Raw genomic sequence first — 22,735 nt, 5'->3', positions numbered from 1 at the left:
TGACTGGCATCCCAGCTGCCCAATCAACGGCTCCCTCGCTCCGAAGCCGCTGCCGCGGGAAGGTCTGGCAGGGCAGCGTAGACAGAGTTGATGGAAAGACGTCAGCACGGAGCCCGGAGGTGATTGGCCGAAGGTACTTCCGGTGAGCATCTCGACGTGTCTTGGGCTCCTCTGGCGCCAAAATGTCGCTCGTAGCGGGGGTTATTCGGCGGCTGGACGAAACAGTGGTGAACCGCATCGCGGCAGGGGAAGTTATCCAGCGGCCGGCCAACGCCATCAAGGAGATGATTGAGAACTGGTAGGGAGGGAGTGGAGCCGGGCTTCCTTAGAAGCTACGACTCAACGGGCCGTTCTTCGGGATGGCGCGGACCCGCCTCCCTGCGGTGGGCGGAGGCGTGCACGGCGCACGCCCACAGCGCCCGAGGTCTAGGTGTCTTGCTCCTCAATTCCCGGGCACCGCGAGTTCTTGAGCGCTCTCGCGAGACTTTTGTAGAGCTGTTGGGGGCGCGAGCGGCGGCGACATAGTATTTTAATGGCGCCGTTAGTTGAGGGAAAGACTTTTTATATTCTATATACAGAAGGTGCAAGACTTTAAATGCATAAACGTTTTCAGAAGGGGGAGCCCGCTTCATGCTTCAGAGAGTACCGTGTTATGCGTGTAATGTTCCAAAAATAATCAGTCCAGGGTGCAGTTCATTTTGAATTTTACTCCAAATAAATTGTCGAGGTTTTCGGACAGGCCGATGGACACTGCCTGGGTTTAACTTGTGATATCCCTACTGCCGAGTTAGTGACCCAACTTAAGTGTCTTCCTCCCCTTTACCTTTCCGTGGGGGAGCACATCAAAGACAACCTGGGGTTAACGGGGTCTGACGTTTCGGAATTTCCTTCGCATTGTGGAAGGAAGAAGTTAGAAACCTGGAAGGAAAGGTGGGGGTAAACTATACACTTCAAAAAAGGCTCGCTCGTGGGGTACCTAGACGTGACCTGCGTGTTGAAATCAATTGATGTTAGTAAGATCCGTACAAAATGAGCCTGCAAAGAACGGTAGGTTTGTGAGGGGATTTATGGGGAAAACGGAAGATAGCCGTTCGGGGTAATGGGACTAAAAACCGTGCAGAAAGGAGGGAAAGGGACAGAGCTGGGAGGTGGACCAAAGATGGAGCAGGGAAGCTGGCAACTTCTTCCACCTAACGTGACGCCGCCTTTTGTCTCTGCAGTGTTGGAATATTCACTGACGGAACGACGCGGGCCTCTTATCCGAAGGCCACAATACTGCACAACCAAACCCAATATATTAGCTAAGTGGTTAATAATTAGTCCTGTGAGCAGGGCTTTTGTTTGGAGCCCAGTCGTGCTCTCTTTTAAAATGGAAGTCGAGATGGCTAATACCACGGCAATTCAGGCGCTCCCGAGAAAGGTCTTTGATATTTAAGTAACTTATTATTTTTGAAAAAAGAATTTTCTGTGCGAGGAGATTACCCTTCTTTCTCGTGCAGCCGCGGACTGAATTCCTTTTCTGTCGCTGGCGCTCTTGGTGATTGTTGGCTACGCTTCGGAAGTACCAAAGATTTACTGGCTTCCCAAAGAACTTTCTGTATTGCCATTGTTTTTTTCTTTTCCCCAACAGAATGTATTTTCTTAAAAGGGTATTAGCATAAAAACACACATATATATATTTTTTATTTTTTTTCTTTAACATTTATTTATTATTGAGAGACAGAGAGACACAGAGTGTGAGCAGGAGAGGGGTAGAGAGAGGGGGAAACACAGAATCCGAAATAGGCTCCAGGCTCTGAGCTGTCAGCACAGAGCCTGATGCGGGGCTCGAACTCACAAACTGCGAGATCATGACCTGAGCCAAAGTCGGTCGCTTAACCAACTGAGCCACCCAGGCATCCCTATATATATATATATTTTTTTAATGACATTTCATTAGGGGCCCTCGGGAACCCAAGGCTGAATAAAGTGGAAGGAATAAGTGGCAAAATTAGTTGAGAAGAAGGGAAGAAACAGGCAGGTGGTAAAAGGATCCTACTTTTAACTTCACTTTCTTTCCCAGAGGACCAGAAACGGCGCTGCATGTCCTAATGGAAATGATGCTTGCCCCCCGCCCCCTCTCTCTCTTCTCCCTCTCTCACACAGCATGTAAACTCTTTACAGTGTAGTCATGGAGCCTGTAAAACAAAGGAAAAACATCACTCAGACAGTCTGGCATTCATCTGGAATTTGTTCTCATACCTTGTCTGATTAAAATAGGTGCATTAGAATAGGGCAGAATAATAACTTTTTTTTTTTCTGTTTGATTTGCCAGCTTAGATGCAAAAGCCACCAGCATCCAAGTGGTTGTTAAAGAGGGAGGCCTCAAGTTGATTCAGATCCAAGACAATGGCACTGGGATCCGGGTAGGTAAAACCTCAGAGGAGGGGGCTGTGCGCGTGCGTTGTGGGGTCCATCTGCAGGAAGTGGCAGAGCCTTTCCTTGTTGGGGAAACTCAACTTTGCATATGAGATTTTTAACTGAGATTTTCAATACCCGTGATAAATATATTTTGAGTGCCTATTCCAAGCTGGACACTTATTCGGGAAAATGGTCCAGGAGAGAGTCATGAGGCTGTTTAAAGGATGAATGTTCTGGGCAGAGAGAACATGCAAAGACCACAAAATGGAAGCATGCTGGACTTGTTTAAGCACCAGCAAGGAGGCCCGTGTGTCTCTGACGGGTGAGGGAGTTGAAGAATAACAGGAAATGAGGGGCACTTGGGTGGCTCCGTCGGTTAAGCGACCGACTTGAGCTCGGGTCATGATCTCGCGGTTCGTGAGTTTGAGCCCCGCGTCGGGCTCTGTGCTGACAGCTCGGAGCCTGGAGCCTGCTTCGGATTCTGTGTCTCCCTCTCTCTTTGCCCCTCCCCTGCTTGCAGTCTGTTTCTCTCTCTTTCAAAAATAAATACACATTAAAAAACTTAAAAAAAGAAAAGAATGACAGGAGATGAGATCTGAAAGATAAGAAGGCTGATCATGTAGGACCTTGTGGGCCATTGTAACATCTTTGGCTTTTACTCTCATCAAGGTGGGATACTATCGAATGGTTTTGAGCGAAGAGGTGGCATGGTTTGGAGTTTTGTAAGAACCCATTTGTCTAGAATATGGAAGATAGACAGTAGCAGGACAGGACAGAGGCAGTGAGAGGGCTTTCGGAGCAGTCCAGGAGAGTGGTGACCATGCCTTGAACCAATTTGGTTGCAGTGAGATTCTGCATTGATTATGAAGACAGAGCTCTCAGAATTTGCCGATGTATGGTATAAGAGAAAGAGGAGCCAAGGTTCAGGGTTTGGGGCACCTGGGTGGCCCAGTCAGTTAAGTGCCCAACTCCTGACTTCGGCTCAAGTCATGATCTCATAGTTCGTGGGTTTGAGTCTCGCATCAGACTCTGTGCTGACAGCATGGAGCCTGCTTGGGACTTGCGCGCGCGCGCGCTTTCTCTCTCTCTCTCTCTCTCTCTGCAACCCCCGAAATAAATACAAATAAAAACTTAAAAAAAAGAAAAGAATGATTTCAAGGTTTTGGCCTGTGCAAATGGAAAAAAGAGTTGCTATTTACTGATGGGAAAGCCTATGGAAGAAACATTTTGGGGAAGATCACAAATTCATTTGGGAGCATGTTAAACTTAAGATGGCTGTTAGTTGAATAAGTGTGTGGGTCTGGAGGGTAGAGTAGAGGTTTAACAGCTGGAGATGAAAATGTAGTGTATTGCAGTTTGATGGTATTAAAAACTATGAGTCTCCCATGAAAAGGTGCTGAATGCCCCAAGCCATTAGAGAAATACAAATAAAAGCAGTAATAACATACCATTTGACACCCATTAGGATGGCTATTATAAAAACGATAAGATAAAATAACAAGTGTTCTAAAGGATATAGAGAAATTAGAACTCTTGTGCATTTGCTGGTGGGAATGTAACATAGTGTAGCCACTGTGGAAAATAGTATGGTGATTCCTGAAAAAAATTAAACAGACTCACCATATGATTCAATAGAATTTGTGGGTATATACTCCAAAGAATTGAAAGCAAGGTCTTGAAGAGATTTGTACCCCCATGTTCATAGCGTATTCACAGTAGCCCAAAGGTAGGAGCTACCCAAGTATCCACAGATGAGTGGATTTAAAAATGTGGTGTGTACACATAACGGAATATCATTCAGCCTTACGAAGGATTGAAATTCAGACACGTGCTGCAACATGCATGAACCTTGACGACATGTCAAGTGAAATAAGCCAGTCACAAAAGGACAGATGTTGGAAGATTCCTCTTGTAGGAGGTTCCTAGAGTAGTCCCATTCATAGACAGTAGAATGGTGGTTGCCTGGGACTTGGGAGGGGTGGGTGGAGAGGAAGTGTTTAGCGGGGATAGAGTTTTAGTTTGGGAGGATGGAGGGTGGTTGCACAACAGTGCGAATGTACTCAAGGCCACAGAACTGTACACGTAGAAATGGTTAAAATGGCCGGGGCGCCTGGGGAGCTCAGTCGGTTTTCCGACTTCGGCTTGGGTCACGGTTTGTGAGTTCGAGCCCCACGTCTGGCTCTGCGCTGACAGCTCAGAGCCTGGAGCCTGCTTTGGATTCTGTCGCCCTCTCTCTCTGCCTTCCCCCCCCCCCATCAAAAATAAATAAAAACAATTACAAAAATTTTTTAAGAATGGTTAAAATGGGCACCTGGGTGGCTCAGTCGTTAAGTGTCCAACCCTTGGTTTCAGGTCAGGTCAAGATCTCAGGGATCGTGGGTTTGAGCCCCGTGTTAGGCTCTGTGCTGACAGCATGGAGCCTGCTTGGGATCCTCTCTCTGCTCCTCCCATGTGCATGTTTCTCTCTCTCTCTCTCTCTCTCTCTCTCTCAAAAAAATATTGTTAAAATGGCAACTTTTGTTATGTGTATTTTACTGTAATTAAATGTTCTGTAGATTTTTAATAAAGCTTTCTCATAATAATGATTTTTATAAAATCCATGAGACTGGGAGAACTCATCAAGAGAGTGAGTGCAGACAGCAGAGAGGTCCAAGGATGGAGTCCTGGGTTACTCCGCTGTCAGAGGCGAGAAGGAACCAGTGAATGCAAATGAGAAATGTAACCAGTGAATGAGAAGGGACCCTGGGACAGTGTAGCACTCTGGATGCCAAGTGACAAAGTTACTGCTCATTTTAAAACTCTTCTCCTAAGAGGGGTTGCTTCTTGGATTCAGTCAAGAAAAGGGAAATTCAGGATTTGGAAAAATGAGTAACATAATTATTTACTTATTTTTTGGTATCTTCTAGAAAGAAGATCTGGATATTGTGTGTGAGAGGTTCACTACAAGTAAACTGCAGTCCTTTGAGGATTTAGCTAGTATTTCTACCTATGGCTTTCGGGGTGAGGTAAGCTAAATATTAAGGAAATGAGTAAAATATTCTCCTGTGATAACATTTCTGCCATTTCTCAACATAGAGGTAAGTAAGATATGATACTTTCTACTTGTTAAATATATGCAAATTGAAAAATCTTAATTAAATTCAATTTTCTAAAACCAAAGATTGTTCATAAATACTTAATACACTGAAAATTATTTTATCTACAGATACAGCCCCCTCCTCTCCTCCTGCCAGGATGTTTGGTATCTTTTGATGGAGAATGCAACACCACCTACAAAGTTTTTTTGGTCAGATAATCAAATGTGAATCTGATTAATACTTATTAAGTGCCAGTATTGAGAAAATATAGGAGGCAAGGGATCATGGTAAATGATACAAAAATTAGGAAACTACATGATAAAAGGCTTGTTTGTGTCCTTCAACAAATTAAGGAAGAAAAGTGGAGGAGGGAGCAAGAACGTGTAATTTAAAAGAGGCTTAAGAAGCATGTGAACCAGGGCGCCTGGGTGGCTCAGTCAGTTAAGCCTCCAACTTTGGCTCAGTTCATGATCTCAGGGTTTGTGAGTTCGAGCTCTGCGTCGGGCCCTGTGCTGACAGCTCAGAGCCTGGAGCCTGCTTCAGATTCTGTGTCTCCCTCTCTCTCTGTGCCCCTCCCCTGCTCACACTCCATCTCTCTCTCTCTCTCTCTCTCTCTCTCTCAAAAAATGAATAAACAGTAAAAAAAATTTTGTTTTTAGAAAAAGAGGCATATGAACCAGTTCCAATGTATTAATCTTAGTTGGATCTTGATTTGAGCAAACCGTAAAAAAAATTTTTGTGTCGGATATTGAGCGCAGATTGGTTATTTCATAGTATTGAGAAGAAATTGTTGATTTTATGGGTATAAAAAATAGCATCATGTTTCTGGGAGGAGTCTTTTAAGATATATATGGAAATATTTATGAGTGAAATTACATGATGTATCAGAGGCATATACTATAAAAAGTAGATAAAAACATTTTAAGACCAAAATAGGATCTTAAAATTTTATAACCATACTCTGTTGGACATCTTTTCATTCAGTATATATATAGGCCTATATAATTTTTAACAGTTATATTCTATTCTTTTACATGAATGTACTGTAGTTTCTTTAAATGATTTCCTGTTAAACATTTATACTTTTTACCATTTTCCTGTTTGATGCTTTGGTGAATATTCATGTACATACAATGTGGTTTTTTCAATCACTGCCTCGGTAAATTTATAGAAATAACATTCATCGGTAAAATACGTGTACTTTTCAAATAGTTTGTGTTAGTTTCCTATTTTTGCCCTCCAAAAATTGCCATGTTCTTAGTGACTTAAAACGATAAAAATCTGTTATCTTACAGTTCTGGAGGTCAGAAGCCAGGGGTCCAGCAGGTCTCACAGCACTGAAATCAAAGTGTTGGCAAGGCTGTGTTCCTTTCTGGAGACGTTTCTTTAGTGTACCAGAGAAATTGTTTGGAGTAGTTTTTTGGGGGAAATGAGAGTAAAAGAGGGGATGGAACCAATTACTTTTCCCTTTAGGCCACTCTGTAGTCTTTCCATTTTTTATCGTGTGTCTATATTACTTTAAATTTTTTAAATTAAAAGGCAGCTGTGACCTAGTCATTGCAATTCATATCAAACTGGGGTGGTCTCAAGCACCCTCTGGCTTAACAGTGAGCCCCGAATTATTCCAGATAGAAGCAATTTCATACTGTTTACCCTGAGGCAGCCCTGATTTTAAGTATGCTTCTGGTAAAGTCCTAGGAAAGCAGCTCTGTTGTGGCTTTGCAACTTCTTGTGTCAGTTCCTAAGCCCATGGCCTCCTGGAGCCTTAGCCTAGCTGGAGAAGATCTTTGGGCTTTTATTTTACTGTAATTAAAACTGGGAAGATTGGGGCGCTGGGTGGCTCAGTCAGTTAAGCATCTGACCTCGGCTCATGGTTCATGAGTTCGAGCCCCATATCGGGCTCTGTGCTGACAACTCAGAGCCTAGACCCTGATTTGGATTCTGTGTCTCCCTCTCTCTCTGCCCCTCCCCCCATCTCTCTCAAAAATAAACATTAAAAAAAATTTTTTTTTAAAAACAAGGAGGATTTAATGAGGGATTTCTATGTGTTCTTTCCCTGGTTCTCAGCACTTTGTATGCATTAACTCTTGACAGTAGCTCTGTAGACTAGGTTCTGTTACTACCCTGTTTTACATCTGAGGAAACTGACCCTTCTGAAGTATTAATAGGAGCCCCTGGCTGGCCCCGTTGGTGGAGTGCGTGACTCTTGATCTCAGGGTTATGAGGACAGCCCCACGTTGGGTGTACAGATTACTTGAAAAAAATCAAGGAGGGGGAAGAAAGAAGGAAAGGAAAGAAGGAAAGGAAAGAAAGAAACAAACAAACATGGCCAGGGCACACAGCTAGAAAGTGACGAGCGGGGGATTGAACCCTGGCAGTTTGACTTCAGAGTCTGTTCCTGCTCCGTTTCTGGTGCGAAAGTCCCTACAGCAGCAGAACCTCTGCCAATGGCATGCTGTCTTTCTGGCATTATGTACTGTTGTGCTACATACTCTATATATTTCGTGTCCGCCTTATACAGCTCTCAAAATCATTTACATCTGACATGATGAAAATTACCTCAGTTACGTCAACTAGGGAAACCCAGCCAGGACCTGGTAATCTCGGAGCCTGAGCCATGTTCCTCGTGAATGAACCGAACCTGCCACAGGCTGCGTGTTCACTGTCTTCCGAGATGCTGTCACACAGACCCCATTGCAGTGCTGGTTGCATTTTTATGTGCTGTGATGCCCTTGAGAAAGGAGAAACAGGTTCCAGTGAGCTAGGAAACCAGTCTTGGTGTCAAGGTTGAGGGGAGGGGGTGGGGAGTGGTCATTTTCAAAAAATGTGTTGTGTCTCTATTTCATAACCTTAAATTTACATTTCTAAACACGTAAGTTTTGAAAACAGTTTTGTGTACCAGTATGCGACATTATCTACTTGGAGTGCTCCCGTTTCTGAAGGCAACTTTTCAAATTGTTGAGAGGCAAATTATTGAGAATATCATTAAGCATGCCTGCAGTTCTGCTGCCTGAGCGCACTTGCTGCTGACACATTAGTACCCTGGTGTGTTTCTTTGCAACCACATGGATGGAGGGGGAGTGTATTATGCTAAGCGAAATAAGTGAGTCATAGAAAGACATACCGTATGATTCCACTCATATGTGGAACTTAAGAAACAAAACAAACAAGCAAAGGGAAAAGAAAGAGAGACAAACCAAACAACAGACTCTTAGCGGTAGAAAACAAACGGGGGGTTACCAAAAGCGGGGGAGGGGCGGGTGAAATAGGTGAAAGGGATTAAGAGTATGCTTATCGTGATGTACATAATTGTTGAGTCACTAGAATGTACACCTGAAATTCACAAAGAACTATGTTAGCTACACTGGACTTGAAGTAAATACTCTGATGTGTTTCCTTTTGGACTTCTAATATATATTTCCCCCCTGTTCTAGTAATATGCCACAAGTTCAATTTGATATCCCTGTTTTTACAGGTCATGAAAGTGAGTGAGCAAAAGATGCTCATCGTTGCCATTTGTTAATACAAAATGGAAGGGGAAATTTAGATTTAGATCACCTTTCTCGGTAATGAGGTGACAGTGGGTGACCCAGCAGTGAGTTTTTCTTTCATTCCATGTTTTTCTTCTTCCTTAGGCTTTGGCCAGCATCAGCCACGTGGCTCACGTTACTATTACAACCAAAACAGCTGATGCAAAGTGCGCATACAGGTATGGGGTAGGCTGCTTTTATTCATATATTCATCCTGAAACGTGCTTTTATGCCTAGATTTCAAAGTAACCCTGTCTAAACACTAGTGTCATCTTTTTTGACCAAGATTTTGAGTAAGTTTTCTTTCCTCTCTGGATTAGTTGATAATCCAGAGGAATGATTATTAGGTAATAATCTTATTTATGGATTCTTAACACATAAGATGTGACGCATTATAAGTGCCTACAAACTCTGTTACACAGATGTATTCTAAGTAGGTGGCAGATGTGGATGTTCTTCTGCTCCCGTGCCCTATAGTAGGTTATTACTTTGATTACAGGTCTGTGGCTGGGGTGCTGGAGGCTCACGGTTCCTTTGCTGGCTTGTGAGCCAGCAGCTCCCCGCCACAGGTGCATGCCTGTGCTGGCTTGCCCTCCGCAGGTGGCCACTGGCTCTCTGTTGTGCTGATGCAGTTTTCAGAGGCTGACAAACAGCCTTGGAACAGAACAAAAACATGATTTGAGGAATCAGAGTTACATCTTTGTTTTTATAAGCACTCGCCACTTACTCGTGGGAGACAGGTAGGAGTACCCAATCCAGGGGGACGGTAAAAAGAAATTTTTTTAATCCTACAGATTGTTCATAAATTAACACAGAAAATAGCCCTAACAATGGCAGTTCTGCCTGTTTCTCAGTCCTCAACAGAGAGATGTGTAACGTAATGGGAAAGGGGGCATTCCAGAGTATACAGCACTGTTGCTAGGAGAGTTTGACTCTTTGTGCATTAGACTTGCCCTAGGATCTGCGTGCACTGATATGATCAGAATTCCTTCTCACAAATTAATGTCTTCCTAAAATAGACTGGGACACAAACTCTGTTTCTTCACCTCTGGAATTATGTTACGCTCTTGCTTGGGACCTCCAGTGAACCCCCCCCCCCCAACTTACATAGTAGGATAAAATCCAGAGCGATCCCTAAATAGCACACCCTCCCACTGTGCCCGCCATCCACCTTTCCAGCCTCTTTTCTCCACCAATCCAGCTGCCATGTGTTCTAAAGCTTCGGAGCTTTTATGTTTTTCTCTTCCTGGATGGTCTTCCCTGCTTTCTCCCTGAAACTGTTCCTCCCTAGAGCCCAGATGAATTGTCATCCCTTCTGTGATGCTTTCACCCCCCTTCCTGACCCCAAGCTGAATGTTTCCTTCTCCAGATCACTTAGGACAGTGTTCTACACTTTAGGGAAAAGTCTGTCCCTAGATTGAGGGTTCTCCAGGGCCTTCTTTATTACCAGGGCCTCTGCAGGTCTGTCGTGCGATGGCCCCTCCATGAATGATTACAGAATTACTGAAGACATTTTACTCTCACCATAAGCAATTTGCATTGTAGCTTGAAACTGAGGAACTGGGATGCCTGGGTGGCCCTGTCGGTTAAGCATCCGACTCTTGATTTCAGCTCAGGTCATGATCTCATGGTTTGTGAGTTTGAGCCCTGCATCATGCTCTGTGCTGACAGCATGGAGCCTGCTTGGCATTCTGTCTCCCTCCATCTCTGCCCCTACCCTGTTGCTCTCTCTCTCTCTCTCTCTCTCAAAATAAAAAACAAAACAAAACTCAGGAACTAAAAAGCAACGTTTGCTAGAATAGGGTTTTCTTTCTTTCTTTCTTTCTTTCTTTCTTTCTTTTTTTTTTTGGTATCCAATTGGAATGATAATGGAATAGTAGAAAAACAAAGAAATCGTAATTAAGACAATATATAGGGGCACCTGGGTGGCTAAGTAGGTTAAGCATCTGACTTTGGCTCGTGCCATGATCTGTGCTGACAGCTCAGAGCCTGGAGCCTGCTTTGGATTCTGTGTCTCCCTCTCTTTCCCAAGCTTGCGCGGTATCTCTCAAAAATGAATAAACGTTAAAAAAATTTTTTTTAAAGTGACAGTCTAATAATATGGCTATATTTTAATATGTTGTTGTATAATTTTCTTTTTTACGTTTTGGATAAGTATTCTGCTTCTGTTGGATGTTAATAATCTCTTATTATTTTCTTTTAAGAGCAAATTACTCAGATGGAAAGCTGACAGCTCCTCCTAAACCATGTGCAGGCAATCAGGGGACCCAGATTACAGTAAGAACGGCACAGGAGAGTATAAGTTGCTGAAAAAGAGCGCTGCATAAATATTGAAATAAGGAATAATATTGTCTCTGAGTTTCCAAAGCAATAGTAAAATGAAGTCTTGCTAGTTAAAAGAAACAGTAGATAATTACTCTCTAAACAAGAGGCGTGGTTATTGGCTTTTGTGGCATGGCAGCCTGTGTACTCCCTGCATCTTTTTTTATGGGGATGGCAGAAATGAATGGCAAGGTAGTTGGCATTGAGAGGACCTTGAACTCAGTTCCGGAAAGACTCTAGTGAAGAGTGTCATCTCAGTCTTGCAACTCAATGGTTGTGTGTCCAGAGGCAAGTTGTTTAATGTCCCTTAACCTTGCTTTTCCCAACTATCAAATGGAACAAAGACTATCTGCCCACTCAGAGGTTGTTTGAGGAATATGATTGTATCATTTCATCAGAAAAAGTCTAGTATGCTGCCTTTTTCTGTGGTGCCACATTTGGTCTCTTCCCATTGTGTGATCCCGTAAAGCACCCCACTGTCAGGTTATACATGCCATCTTCCACCTCCCGTCCCAGCTAAGGCACATTTCCCTGAAGGCTCCTAGCCCTAGACTTGTACAGCAGGCAGGAGGCAGAAATGAATGTGTGCTTCTAAGTGCATGTTAAGACAGATCCTGTATCCAGGGTGACCACAGTGTGATTTCCAAGAAGCCCAAATGATCTCAGAAATTGTATTATTATTCTTAGTTCGAAAAATACGTTTGGATGCCATATGATAGTACAGTTATTTATAAATTTACATGTTTGCCCCGCTGAATTGTGTGCTATTGTGGGTAAGACTGTGCTTTATTTATCTTCGTATTCCCAGCACAAAGCAAAGAGCCTGTTGTAGAGAAAGCCCCCAGTACCTATTTGAGGAATCAGTGAGTGAAATGAGAAGCAGGAAAAATCTCTTTTATTTCCTTTGTTTGCTAAGGCTGGCTTATCTCTTGCCCCCTCCCCAGTCAGTGCTTAGAACTGTACTGTTGGTAAGTACAGTTTGATTCTCTGCTAGCCAGCTTTAGGTGGATAGCTTGGGTCTTTATTTCCATGTACTTCTGTGAATTTACAAGAAAAAAAATCTTCTTTTCAGGTGGAAGATCTCTTTTACAACATATCCACAAGGAGGAAAGCTTTAAAAAATCCGAGTGAAGAGTATGGGAAAATTTTGGAAGTTGTTGGCAGGTACAGTCCAAAATCTGGGAGTGGTTCTTTGAGGTGTCTCACCAAAGAAATGTGTTCCCCTGCTTATAAATTGAGAACCGTTTCCGAGCTAGATGGAAAAGAGTACGCTGTGTTTTAGCCTACAGATGGTTTCTGATCAAGGTTTGGTCGCCAGTTCTGGGCTTTCTCTCATCTCCCAGGAGAGAGCAGTTGGTCTCTGAATCGGTGAGGGTTCTTTGGTGGAAAGCAAAACAGACGAACTCCAGCTGACTTGAGCCTAAGAGAAATTTATGGGAAGGCTGGGAGTGACTCACCAAGTGGCAACAGGTGTCAGTAGTTGCTCCCTGGGGAAGACACGAGAACCAGGGTGGCTTCGAATTTTATAGTGGCCCCGCTGCAGTTGTTTTCGTTCTTTTCCCGTCTCTACTCAAGCATCTGTTTCCTTGGAGAGTACATCTGATTGGCAGGGCCTAGGTACCCCCATCATGCGTTCCTGTCTGTGGGAGATTCCTTGATTGGCAGTCTAAGGGTCTATCGGATGGAATGGGGAAGAGGTAGTTTCCCAGAGGAAAGCTAGGGGCTCTTAAAAGAAGAAAGTGGAAGGCAGGGCAGGTGAAAAGAACATTATGTCCACCACAGACTTACTTCATCTGCTGGTCCAGTGGATCCAGCATGGGCTCTCTAAGCCTGCGTGTCCTTGAATTGTAGCAGAGATCGGTTAACTGTTTTCCAGTATTTCTCAAAACTCCAAAATGAATAAAACGTACACTCCTGATAAAGTGGAACAGACTTATACTTCAGGTGTCTCTGCTTTTCCCTGGCGTTGTACAAGCAGCATCAAAATATTATCCCTGGAAATAAGAGAGTTCTGGTTGGCTGTTTTGGTTCTAGGTGTGGTCAAGTGAATTCCTAGTTGTTAGCTGAATAAATGCATTTTGCTAGACACAGTCCTTCGGTTCATGGGGTCCATGGGGGGAGGAATAATAAATAAATAACAGCCAACTGAGAAAAGGCTGGAAGATGCTGGAGCAGGGCCGGGGGCCAAGGAGAAAGCGAATGAGGAGGGGGGGTGTCTTGAAGGGCTCTGAGGGAGAATAAGAGTTCAGGAGTTGTAAAGGCCAGGTTCTCAAGATGTAGCACCTAGACCTGTTGGGTCTGGGATAGTAATGCTGTAGGCAAGGAGGAGAGTGTGTTAAAGTACCCCTGCATCTACTCAGCTCCCTGTAAAAGCAAACAACCCTGGTTTTTGTTTGATTCTGCCACATTTGGCATTGATTGTCTCCATGATGTTTGTGCTGGCTTATTTTCCTGTGGGTAAAATATGACATATGGAGATATTCTTGACTGTCTATATCTTTGTTTAAATCACTTAACCCCACCAATTTATTTAACCAAAAGGGGGTTCTGCCTTATATTGTGCATTAGGCGATTTCTTGCTGCTTACTGTTCTGTTGTCTTTCTTTGCCAGGTATTCAATACACAATTCAGGCATTGGTTTCTCAGTTAAAAAAGTAAGTGTTGGTTTTGTAGCAGAAAAAGGGATGTTTTTGGTTTTTAAGAGTTCACCTGTGGAGGTGAGGTTGGGATGTTTCATTCACAGCTGTGAGACAGTAAGTCGTATCTTCTGCTCTGTTTATCAGCAAGGCGAGACAGTGGCTGACGTTAGAACACTGCCCAGTGCCACAACTGTAGACAATATTCGTTCCATCTTTGGAAATGCTGTTAGCCGGTATGTTGATAATTCATATTTTAAGAAATCTGCATTCCACGTCTTGGTTTATTATTTATCACATTATTTTAGAATCTGTCAAGGTAGTACCTGCCTTAAGAGTTTGCTTTAATGAAATATGCAGGCTTCTTTCCATGGTTCAGATTCGTTCCTGGAGTCATTATTTCATGGAATCCACACTTCTTGGGTGCATGTTATCTCCTAGATGCTCTGGCTGTCAATCAGTGTGTTCTCTCTAGTCTCGGTCTTTAAAATGTTTATAGGGTAGTAGAATTCTTTCATTTTCTAATGTTCCTTCTTTTCCTGATATTTCCCTTAACATCACTTTGGGACTTTGTTTGTGATCATTCAGCATTTATTAATTGCCTCCCATATTCTAGACTTTGTGCCAGAAGTTAGGGATGTAAAGACAAAATATTTCCTGTCCTTAAAGACTTCCCTGTCTGGTGGAAAGCAGATTTGTAAATGTTACCAAGTCTACATTGTCAAGGAAAGAGTCCTGGCTAGACCTCAGGATTCTGCCAAGCCCAAAGTGCCTGTGTCATAAACTGAGGGAGAAATACTAGGAGCCCGCTGTGTGCCACACCTGCTCCAGATGCAGGCCATACACCGATGGAGAAGACAGACCCTGACTTCACTTTTTCCAAAGATCTCAGGAGCAGCAACAGTAGTCCCAGAGCCCAGTTTTCTACTTGAAAGGACAAATTATTCATTCTTTGAGCAAAACCAAGTTCCAAACTAGGGAACAGTCAACTTGCTTTTAATTACCCCTCTCTTACTATTAATGAATTAAGTTTTTTAACTGTGTTCCTAGAGCAGAGGGAGAACCCTATTGTACAAGGAAACTTTTATGAGTTTCTTTTATATTTGAAGACTCAGAATTAGTCGTTACGAGATTCCTAGGGACTACAAGAGATTAGAAATTCCACAGAGCAGCCGTTTCCCAAAGCGTGTTTCCAGAATACCAGCCTCTTGAGATATCTGGGGGAAGAAAAGATTTGCTGGTTTATTGTGTGGCAGAAACAGCACAAGCTGTATTTTCTGCTCACAGCCTCAGAGTACACATTACTACATGACAGCTTCTAGCATATACTCAGCAAATGCCTCACGAGTGCCTACTAATTGCTGGGTGCTGTGCTGAGAAACAGAGTAGGGTGTAAAGCAGAAATGCTTCTTGCCCTCAGAGGACTCATACCTAGTTGGAAAGACACATGAGATAATTATGCCATTCATGAGTGGTCATGCTAGATGTCTCAAAGGAAAAATATAAGGCACAACAGGAGAATCTCTTGGGGTCAAGGAGAGTGATAGAGTTAGGTACTTCTTTGATGAGGTTAAGCCCTGGCACGAAGGATATGGAGGGGTTAGCCGGCTATCAATAGGAGCTTTCCAGGCAGAGGAACCAGCAGGCAGAGATGAGTGAGGCTGAGACTTCCTTATTAACCCGCCTCCCCGTAAGCACAGCTCTGAGGAACATCCCCATTGTGGTGCTATTCATATAGTAAGAGGTTCAGTAGAAATGAGTCTTCTTGGAGTTTCGTCTTTGGGACTTAGTTACTAAGATACATAAGAGTTTCAGTAAAACAAGGTCTCAGAGCTTAAGGTTTGTGATTATGTCCCAGCAGTCAGGGCAGTGCTTGGCATATAACATAAGTGCTTGAAAACAGTGACTGGGTGGGCAGGTGGGTAGATGGGTGGACAGCAGGCGGGTGTGTGAGTGGGTGGTTGGACACATGCATGGATGCATGGGCCCAGAAGACCTCAACAAACCAAGTCTCTGGGTCCTTATTTGGCAGAATTCATTTATGGGAAGGAGCCCTCATTTTCCTGCTCTGAGTTTTTATACTGTTTGAATTTTCCATTATCTTCAAAATTTCTTTTTTCCAACCAGAGAACTGATAGAAGTCAGGTGTGAGGATAAAACCCTAGCCTTCAAAATGAATGGCTTTATATCCAATGCAAATTACTCCGTGAAGAAGTGTATCTTCTTACTCTTCATCAACCGTAAGTGGAAAAGGACCATGTCTGCAGGGAATTTTATGGGACCATGGAAAAATTCCTAATCCACAGGTTCGATTACACACAGGGAACCCTCATGCTGAAGTGTGGCTCGGTAAGGAGGTGTTCATACTTTCTGGCCTACGCCCGTTCAGCCCTCGGATACGTGCTCAGCGCTGGCTGGCTGTTGCAGAGGCCTCTTGATGCTTGCGTTTGAGAGGGAGCCCGGGAGAGGGCAACACAGACCCCTGTGAGTCCGAACAGCTCCCTCACCTGCTGGCGTCAGAACCTCATAAGCAGGCCCCAGGCAGATGTTCGTTCTCTCTCGAGATCAAGATTCACTGTTTGCATTACACAGCAGGACACAAGGAGAGGGGTACCTTGGGTGTCATTAGCAAAGTTCCTTGCGATTTTTCTTTTTAGAGAATGAGTTATTTATGATCCAGTGAGCAGTACCAGAAATCAAGGAGGAAATTAGCTAATGAATTTGGATTTTTGTGAATTTCCTCTCCACTCTTTATCTCTCTGCAGGCATATTGTTTACATGATCACTACTTGTTAAGTAAATAACTGTTTTGCATTCTGCTGCTTTTTATTTAATTGCATATTATATGGTTTTGAGAGACTGACAGGGGAACTAGAAATGTGTCTGATTTGGTTTTTAATTTTCCAACCAGAGATGCATCATTCCATTTGTTTGGTACTTACCGTTTTTTAAATGTTTATTTATTTTGAGAGTGAGAGAACACATGCAGAGGAGGGGCAGAGAGGGAGAGAGAGAGAATCCCAAGCAGGCTCTGTGCTGTCATTGCAGAGCCCTACATGGGACTCAATCTCAATGACCCGTGAGATCCTGACCTGAGCCGAAATCAAGAGTTGGACACTCAACTCACTTAGCTATGCAGGCGCCCCAGCACTTACCATTTTTATCACATAGATCCTTTACCTTTCTTGTTTAAAGCAATTCACAATTACAGTTTTGTTTGCTTGCCATTGAAAATGGTATATTCCTTTGTTCCATTTATAATGATAACCAGCTATAAATGTCCCAGATTATACATGGGTTTTTTCTGAGAGAAAAACAGTGGATGAGCAGAGGAGGGGCAGAGAGGGAGAGGGAGAGAGAGAATCTTAAGCAGGCTACACACTGTCAGCACAAAGCCCAACTTGGGGCTCAGTCTCATGAGTGTGAGATCATGACCTGAGCTGAAATCAAGACTCAGAAGCTGAGCCACCCAGGTGCCCCTAGATTGTACATGTTTTACAGCAGTTTTCAAAGCCATATAGAACAGGGAAGAGAGAGTCAATATTTCATAGACACGTTCTGTTAAACTGATCTATAATAGTAGGGTTTTTTCCTACTTTATTAAGAAGGACTTAAGCCTGATGTGTAACAAAGTTTGCTTTTATCAAAGCTCAGAAGTATTTTTCATTTGTTTTTCCCAACCATGAAGAATCGCTGCTTTTTAACACATGTGTTGGCTACCAAACAGGCCAGCAGAAATCCGTGTAAGTGCCACGTGCGTAGCTCACGTCTGTGCTTCTGGTGAGCTGTTCACTGCACGGGCTGTGCATCAGTGCTAGTAGCCTGGTCATGTTACCAGGTTCCCAGAAGCAGAGAGGTCAGACTTGTAGGTGTATCATCGGGTTATCTCCGCACTGCGTGCTCTCACTCGGGTGGTGGGACAAGGAACACTTGTCAATGTGTCTCCAGTCCAGAAATCGCAGCAGAGGGACTCTGGCCGTCCCCTTTCAGGTGCCCATACCTGCTCCAGGCCCGTGAGCTCAGGGCACGTGTCCCCAAGTACAGCAACACTGTTGAGGGGCTGTGGGGGTGCTGAGCACTCCGAGAAGAACGGTCTCTTCATTGATGAGATCACAGCCTCTCTTCTCATTAGAAATAAAACCACGGGACGTGTCCTTGCGACACCGACCCAGAAGAACAGGTCATCGGCGGGTCACCTGTCGGGGGAGAAAGGAAGGCTGTGTTTTCTGAAAATAGATCTTCCTCTGATTTTTGTCTTACCTCTCCCATCTTTTGGTGTTTTCCATCCACCCCCTTCCAACCTGCCTCATTTCCTAAATTACCTTAAATGTACATTCAGCTATCCGTACTGCCTGAAGTGTCCAGAAAACCTTCTTGCTCTCGTCGCTCAGTGGGGACACCCCACTGTTGGAACACTGCCCCCCACCACACCAGGTACCCGGGCAGAATCGGTTGCTCTCTCCTCCCACCACTTAGCACACACCTCTCTTGTGCTCACCACTCGGAACTGGAGTTTACCCAGTCACCAGCGTATTGTCTCCTGTGGTGCCTGCGATAGGCGGCCAGCGTGTTGTGCTGCAGCATGAAGAGTCTGAGAGCCGATGGCTCACTGCCCGCCGTGCCCAGCGAGGTAGTCCGCCCGGGCAGACTGAGGGAAGGGAAGCGCGCAGGCCGAATTGACCACCCTCCCGCGTATCTGTGACGTGGGTGAGCGGAGAGAGCCCCAAGCCCATAGTGAGACACGGCGACACGTAAAAGCGGCCTTCCTGGAGCCTGCTGTGGCTGTCGCTCCCGAAGTGTTCTTCCTGAGTGAATTCATGGCATGGTATGAATGTGCACCGTTACCTCTCCCTTCGGGACAGTTTTGAGCCGTTACTTTCCTTTTATTTTTTAGATCGTCTGGTAGAGTCAACTTCCTTAAGAAAAGCCATTGAAACCGTGTATGCAGCCTATTTGCCCAAAAACACACACCCGTTCCTGTACCTCAGGTAACGTAGCAGCAGACGCCGCACCCAAGAGTCACAAGGAGCAAATCCCTTTCGGCCGTCCTCTTAAAAGAGACGGGCTTGCCAGTAGCTCCATCGGAGTGGGTCCCGTGCGCTGCTGGCCAAAGGGTGTTCTGTCCTTTCTCACGGGAAAGGGCACGGCTTTCCTTCATGTATTCACTCATGCAGCAGAATCTCACTGAACGCCTCCCACGTGCCAGCCGCTGTGTTGGTGAAACAAAGGTGGGTAACAGGTCCTGTCCCCGAACCAGACGGAAACTGCCCCCTACCTGGCCCCCGTCTTCCTCCCCCAGGGTCCCTCCAGTGCCCTCTACTGACAGAGATTCACCTTGTGGCCGCGGAGCACAAACCACAAAGCTGGGTTTGGAGCTGGCACAGCCTCTCCACTGACCTTTGTGTTAGATTTTAATGATAGAAAGTTCTCTCGCGTATGCTTGTTTTGATCCTCATAATACCGAAAAGTAAGTAGGGGACAGGACTGGATGAGAAAACCCATCCAGAGAGGTTAAGCGACTTGCCCCAGGTCACTCAGTAAGAAGTTCCACTAGTTCTGGAAAGATGGTAACAGCTGACGTAGAATTAATGTGCCAGGTCCGCGTGAAGTGTTTTACACAGATTTAATCCCCACTGTACATTGTGTCCATTTTACAAATGAGGAAACTGCAGCAGAGAACGATGATGTCAGTGACCTGGGGCTGCACAGCTGGAGAATCCTGTCGCTCCGGCTTGAGCTTGAAGTTTTGACCACTGTGTCATTTGGCCTTCCCAAGTCTGCTGGGGTAACTATTCTCTTTTCACCCTGCCAGTTTGGAGATCAGCCCCCAGAACGTGGATGTCAACGTGCACCCCACAAAGCACGAGGTTCACTTCCTACACGAGGACAGCATCCTGGAGCGGGTGCAACAGCACGTTGAGAGCAAGCTCCTGGGCTCCAACTCGTCCAGGATGTACTTCACCCAGGTGAGGGCGCTCTCCGTCCGGCTGTTGCTCTGGTGCCTTCCCCACCTGAACGTGTGCCCCCTCAGACGGGAGAGCCCAGACTTCTGCGTGTTGCTTTAGACTGTCTTTCCAAGGATTGCTTTGGTAGTTTTCCTTTGGTAACATCTCCTGATTTGAACCTAACCACGAAGGTATTAGAATGTTAGCCCTCAGGGCGCCTGGGTGGCTCAGTCGGTTGAGCATCGGACTTCGGCTCAGGTCATGGTCTTACAGTTTGTGGGTTCGAGCCCTGTGTCGGGCTCTGTGCTGACGGCTCGGAGCCTGGAGCTGCTCCAGATTCTGTGTCTCCTTCTCTCTCTGCCCCTCCCCGGCTCATTCTCTGTCTTTGTCTCTCAAAAATAAATAAATGTTAAAAAAAAAAAAAAAATTTGGAATGTTAGCCCTGGGCCTGGAGTCAGGAGGCCTGCGTTTACAGTCTGCCTCTATCTGGCACCTTAGACTGACCCCTTAGGAAAACAGGCTGTCTGAAACAGAATACGGCACCGTTCCGTGCGTTCTTCCCTGGGGATGTTCAGGAGGACGCCGATCCCACATTCACGGGGCAGAGTGGCGAAGCAGGGGGGCAGCGGGAGGAGCAGGGCCCTTAGAGTCAGGCAGGCCTGGGTCACCACTGTGTGACTAACTTCCCCGGTCTCCACGTCTCCCTCAGTAAGGATTGAACTGGCCTTCCCCACATCCGAGGGTGGTTACAAGCAGTAGGTGAAAGTCTGCAGAGCCTGGCACCGTTCGCCTTCTTGTAATTACTGAGCTTCCCAGTACTTTGGATTCTCAGCTACTCCTGGCTGTCTGGGGCCTCAGTCTTCCCCTCTGTAAGATAAACGGGTGGATAATACGATGTCCCGTGTCCCTCCCAGTTCTGACGATGTGATTCCAGGCAGCACATGGCGAGGGTGTGTTCAGAAGCACAACAGACCCCAGACCTGTAGAAACGGAAACGCTTTCCCGATTAATTATTCTGGGTTCTGCAAGCAGAGAGTGGGCTTCTGCGAGCCTACTTCACAGAAAACGTGTTAAGTCACCAAGCTGGCGAGTGCTTCACCCAAGACCCTCCACGGAAAGCACCTGGTTGGGAGATGGCCTGGGCACTGTGGTGAGATAAGTGCCGGTGGGGCAGCCCCCCACCCCTGGAGCCCAGACAGAGGGCTGGGCAGAGCAGGTTGCTACCGATGCTACCCGAAAGGTTTGTGTGGCAGGCGGGCAGAAGGAAGTTCTCCCTGGGAACCAGCCCTCAATCTCCTGTGACTCTTGGTGGGCCCCTGGTGCCACGTGAGGCCCACGTCTCGCAGAGGTGACAGGCGCACAAATCCTCGCAGTGCCGTGGTGGTGGTGAGAGCAACGCGCACGCCCTGAGGGTTTGTGCACCTGGTGTGCGCGGGTGAGGCCCTCAGCAGTGTGTGGTACGTGGGAACCATCACTGTTACTTGGTTTATGTCTGTGGCTGCTCCCCAGCAACTGTGCACTGATACCCCCCCCCCGCCGTGGGCAGGACTCCGTTGGGTGCCAGGGGATGCTCCATAGCCGGTTCCTGCCTCCACAGAGGCGCCCCAGCCTGCTAGAGAGTACATCTCACGAGAGAGGGAAAGAGGGACTCCTGCCCGGACTTGGGCGGTCAGGGAAGGGAAGGGAGGGATGCGGAGGCTGGGATCCGAAGGCTGAGTAGGAATGAGATGGGCAAAGGAGAGGAGGAATGAAAAGAGTTATTTCTGGCTGAAGAAACAGTGAAGGAGAGGCCTGGGGGCGGGGAGGGCAGGAAGATGCGTGTTTGAGGTTATGGAAGTTCCAGGGTCCAGTGTTTACCCTGCTGCCAGTAGAATCACCTGGGAAACTTAGAAAACACCCTTGCCTGGGCCTTCTCCAGACTAAGAGCTCAGTCTCAAGGTGGCACATCAGTAGTTTGACAACTTTCCCAGGTGCTGTCATGTGCAGCCAGGGTGGGGCCCAAGCATGGGCCCGTTGGGGAGCTGGCCGAGGGGAGAGGAGGCTGCAGAGGTCCCCCCACGTAGACATTTCTGTTGGCATGTTAAGGAGCTTTTGCTGAGGTCTGATGTGCCATTTTATGAAGCATCCTGTGGTCGTAGTGGGGCAGGGATTGCGGGGGAGCATGATGGAGACCCGCAGCTGTTTGGGAGAAGCAGAGGAGGGTCTGGGCAGAGGAGGTCGCTCCACTCACAGAGGGTTGAAGATCTGGAACTGCCGGGACCCGGACAGGGCTTGGCTGGGGGTGGAGCAGGGGGACGGGCTCAAAGCAGGACACGAAGAGGAGGAGCACGCTGGCCGGGCCAGAGGGGCCACCCCTCGCTCTGTCCTATCTGAGATCCAAGGAAGGGATCTGCCAGAGGTCCCGGGCTGTGTCTGTGACCGCACTGGGAAAAGAACTCCTCTTCCTCCTGGCCTTATTTTGCAGGAGTCAGATTCATTTAGTGGGCTTACGTTGTATTTTCCACTAAGTAGATTTCTGACCAGTGTGTCTTCAGAAGGAAAGTGATTTCTGGATCAGATGGCCTGCCTCTGCTGGTGCGGTGGCACAAGCCTCGGAGCATTGCTGTGTGTGGTGGGGTCTCAACTCAGAGCTGTCCCACTCCTAGAGGGGAATCAGAATCCCTTCTCTCCTGCTTGGCATCTGTGCCTTGCACAACACTGCCCAGGGCCTACAGCACAAGCCCTGGTTTGCAATGAAACCATTTGGTATGGAAATCACAGACCCCAGGGGCTCTTGGGCTTGTTCCGACTCCATCAAGGTATTTCACTTTTCTGGACTTTAAAAT

General features: G+C 46.0%; 1 protein-coding gene across 7 annotated transcripts in view; it reads left to right on the top strand.

Annotated features, from left to right (window-relative positions):
• Positions 1–18: 18 nt before the first annotated feature.
• MLH1 (mutL homolog 1) overlaps positions 19–22,735 on the top strand; it is a 43,450-nt gene continuing 20,733 nt past the window's right edge. Inside the window, exons 1-12 of one of the 7 annotated variants that reach the window (XM_049629033.1) lie at positions 19–142; positions 2,315–2,405; positions 5,307–5,405; positions 9,113–9,186; positions 11,212–11,284; positions 12,402–12,493; positions 13,941–13,983; positions 14,113–14,201; positions 16,093–16,205; positions 18,860–18,953; positions 19,140–19,193; positions 19,778–19,931. In XM_049629033.1, coding sequence (XP_049484990.1) covers positions 16,139–16,205; positions 18,860–18,953; positions 19,140–19,193; positions 19,778–19,931 — 369 coding nt within the window. In that variant the 5' untranslated portion in view covers positions 19–142; positions 2,315–2,405; positions 5,307–5,405; ... (4 more) ...; positions 14,113–14,201; positions 16,093–16,138. The other 6 variants (XM_049629030.1, XM_049629029.1, XM_049629032.1 and 3 more) reach the window with 6 other exon arrangements.

This window comes from Panthera uncia, chromosome C2 (genome assembly GCF_023721935.1).
Source record: "Panthera uncia isolate 11264 chromosome C2, Puncia_PCG_1.0, whole genome shotgun sequence".
Taxonomy (NCBI): Eukaryota; Metazoa; Chordata; class Mammalia; order Carnivora; family Felidae; genus Panthera; species Panthera uncia.
This window is presented reverse-complemented; position numbering and strand designations above follow the sequence as displayed.